Consider the following 3,641-nt stretch of genomic DNA (forward strand, 5'->3'; position numbering starts at 1 on the left):
CTGCCGACTCAGAGGCCTGCAAGGCAGGCGAGGATTGTTGCAGTCCTCCATCACTGAAGCAAGCAAGCCTCATGTTCAGTTTAAGCTTCCTGGCTGCCGGCCGCCATCTTGGCTGACAGTTAATTTGCATATCACCCCTGATTAGCCAGTGGGAAGGGTAGCGGTCGTACGCCAATTACCACGTTTCTCTTTTATTAGATAGGATAACATAAATATCCAAAGTTATATAACTAGTATACAGGGTAATGCCAGAATTCGTACCCGTCATCTGTCTCCTGATCCTGTACTTTTATTTATTTATTTTTACATATATTTATTGATTTCAGAGAGGAAAGGAGAGGGAGAGAGATGGAAACATCAAGGATGAGAGAGAATCATTAATCAGCTGCCTCCTGCACACCCCCTACTGGGGATTGAGCCCACAATCTGGGCATGTGCCCTTAATCAGAATAAACCCGGGACCCTTCAGTCTGCAGACTGGTGATCTATCCACTGAGCCAAATGGGCTAGGATCTGATACTGTACTTAATAATATTAAGTTAAACTAGCTTTACTTTCTTAGAAGAACAAGATTTGAATATCAAACTAAGTTCTTGGTCTTTTGTACTAAAAAGCAACAGTAGCTCTCAGAGGTACGGCTTTTATTTGTTTAAAACCTTGTTAGCTCAGGAGAATCCAAAATGAACAGGTTTGGCATGTTGAGTTTGTAAACTACCAGTTTTCACATAGATTTTATGTTTGAAAAATACTTAGTGCAGTCTGAAAACTGTAAGGTTTTCAAATGTTGAAATGTCATGTATTATTAATAGTAAACTGAAGTATTTTTCCTTAAATGCATTACCATAAAAATGAAGCAAGTGTCTATATTATAAAGTATTTTGTCTTCTGTAATTTGTACTTTAACAATTTTTCACAATTCTCCACCAACTTTAACAGTTTTCCCGAAATGAAAAACTTATTCTGATTGAAAGACGATATTCATTGTTTAAAAAAAACAAAACAAAGCAAGCATCAAACACTTTTGTATAGTACAAAGGAGTCGAAATCACCTGAAATCCTACTAGTTAGAAAGTAACAACTGGTTAACATTGTGGTAGACACAAACACCTAGAGACAGAAATTCTTTGTTAACTTTGTATGTGAAAAATGTCTTTGGGTTTGTGATTCACTTTTTTTAATGCTTAATTGTAATGAACAGAAACTGTTAATTTTAATATTAAATGTGTGAGATTAGGAGTCCAGTTTCATTCCCTACTCCCTAAATAGGGAACATTAGTTTTACAAGTACTATGTATTTTAAGAATCTATTTTTCTCTTACTTTTTGTCTGTTATAAATCAAGTTTGTTTGTTTATGGACTTTTGTTTTGTTTCATTTATCACTATGTTTTTATGCCAGTACTGTACTAATTTATAGTGTCACATAGTTTTTCTGTATATCGTAGTAAAAAAGAGAAATTCCCCTCACTTTCTTTTCCCTGAAGTGTTCTGGCTATTCTTGACCTTTTGTTCTTCTATACAAATTTAGAACCTGTTTATTAAATTGCTCTCCTAAATCTGTGAGATATTTTTGAAATTGCATTGCATCATTACATCAGTTTTAGGAAGATTTGATATCTTTATGATACTGAGTTTTTAAAATCACTGAACATGGCATAACTTCCCTTTTCTCTTATACTTCTTTTCATGAAGGTTTGCATATCTTCTCTTAGCCTCTAACTTAGAACATGGTTCATTAAACTATGGCCCATTGGCCAAATCTGAATGCCACCTGTTTTTGTAGTTCATGAGCCGAGAATGCTCGCTAAGAATTTTATAAATGGGGGAGGGGAGAACCAAAGGAAGCATGACATTTAGTGACATGTGAAATTATATAAAATTGAAATTTTATTACTCATAAATAAAATTTTGTTGGTGCATAGTTATGTTCATTCATTTAAGTATGTGGCTGTGTTTGCACTTCAAATAGCAGAGTCTATTGTTTCAACAGAGATTGAATGACCCACAAATCTAAACTATTTTATTATTTGATCCTTTATAGAAAAAATTTGTCCAACCCTGACTTAGAATTATTGTCATTGTTTGTCTACGTATTTCAGGGTGCCATGTGTATGTTGGGGTGGAGGTGGTGTTTCAGCCTCCTTTTCTTTACCTGTATCTCCAATTCTGATAAGACCTAAACTCATAGTGAGCCACTATTACCGAAGTGCGTTGCTTTAAATTTGTGTGGGCAGAGAAAAAGTTTGAAAACTTTTGATATCATGTTTCATATAATAACTAGAGGCCTGGTGCACAAAATTTATGCGTGGGGGTGTGGGGGTTCCCCTCAGCCTGGCCTGCACCCTCTCGCTATCTGGAACCACTGGCTCCTAACCGCTCGCCTGCCTGCCTAATCTCCCCTAACCACTCTGCCTGCCTGCCTATCTGCTTGCCCCTAACCACTCTGCCTGCCTGATCGCCCCAACCACTTGCCTGCCTGCCTGACCACCCCTAACTGCTCGTCTGGCTGCCTGACCACCCCTAACTACTCATCTGCCTGCCTGATCGCCTACCTGCCTGATGGCTCCTATAACTGCTCACCTGGACAATTCGCCTGCCTGCCTTATTGCCCCTAACCACTTGTCTACCTGCCTGATGGCTCCTATAACTGCTCACCTGCCTGCCTGATCGCCCCTAACCGCCTATTCCTTGGCTCCTGCCACAGCGGCTTCGTCCAGAATGATGTATGGAAGGTCTTTTGACTTTCCATTCTAATTAGCATATTACACTTTTATTATTATAGATCACTGTACCTGTGCTTTGGCATTTTACAATAGAGAATTTAATAAAATAACTTAATTTTCCTATTTCCTGATTTTCCCTTTTATAGGAAATTAAGAGAGAAACAGAATCCAAGGATGACAGTTTGCCCATCAGACGGGAAAGGCATGGGAATGTAGCAAGTCTTGTACAACGAATAAGCACCTATGGACTTCCAGCTGGAGGAATTCAGCCACATCCACCAACTAAAAACATTAAAAAAAGTATGTAAATAATTTCTTTACTTTTAATAAATTGAGTCAAAATAGAAGGATGTCTTGTAGCTGTTCATAAATTACGTTATGAAAAATTAGCTCAACCTTCTGCAGTTGAGTGCAGAAACTTCCCACTTATTCTCATGTTACCAGTTACTGGCCCATGTAGTCAATTCTTTATATGAGTTGCTGACAACTATGTGTGGGAATGGTTTTCTTATTACTGTTTAAGGCTATGTTGACTTGTTAACACTTCATTTTTAGCAATTTTATTTATTTTTTAATTAAATCTTTATTGTTCAGGTTATTACAGTTGTTCCTCTTTTTCCCCCAATAGCCCCCCTCCACCCGGTTTCACCCCACTGTCCTCTCTTTCTGCACCCCTCACACCCACTTCCCCCTGAGAATTGTCAATCCACTCCCTTTCTAGGCCCCTGATTCTATTCTATTCTCCAGTTTATTCTGTTGGTCAGATTTTTTATTCACTTGATTTTTAAATTCACTTGTTGATAGATATGTATTTGTTATTAATAATTTTTATCTTTACCTTTTTCTTCTTCTTCCTCTTCTTACAGGATACCTTTCAGCATTTCATATAATACTGGTTTGGTTGTGATAAACTCCTTTAG

General features: G+C 37.5%; 1 protein-coding gene across 1 annotated transcript in view; it reads left to right on the top strand.

Annotated features, from left to right (window-relative positions):
• The window catches only part of CD2AP (CD2-associated protein), a 159,305-nt gene that overhangs the window by 86,383 nt on the left and 69,281 nt on the right, over positions 1-3,641 (top strand). Inside the window, exon 4 of the mRNA XM_015572164.1 lies at positions 2,868-3,021. Within this exon, the coding sequence (XP_015427650.1) occupies positions 2,868-3,021 (154 nt within the window). The remainder of the gene's footprint in view (positions 1-2,867; positions 3,022-3,641) is intronic.

Source organism: Myotis davidii, unplaced genomic scaffold (genome assembly GCF_000327345.1).
Source record: "Myotis davidii unplaced genomic scaffold, ASM32734v1 scaffold167, whole genome shotgun sequence".
NCBI lineage: Eukaryota > Metazoa > Chordata > Mammalia > Chiroptera > Vespertilionidae > Myotis > Myotis davidii.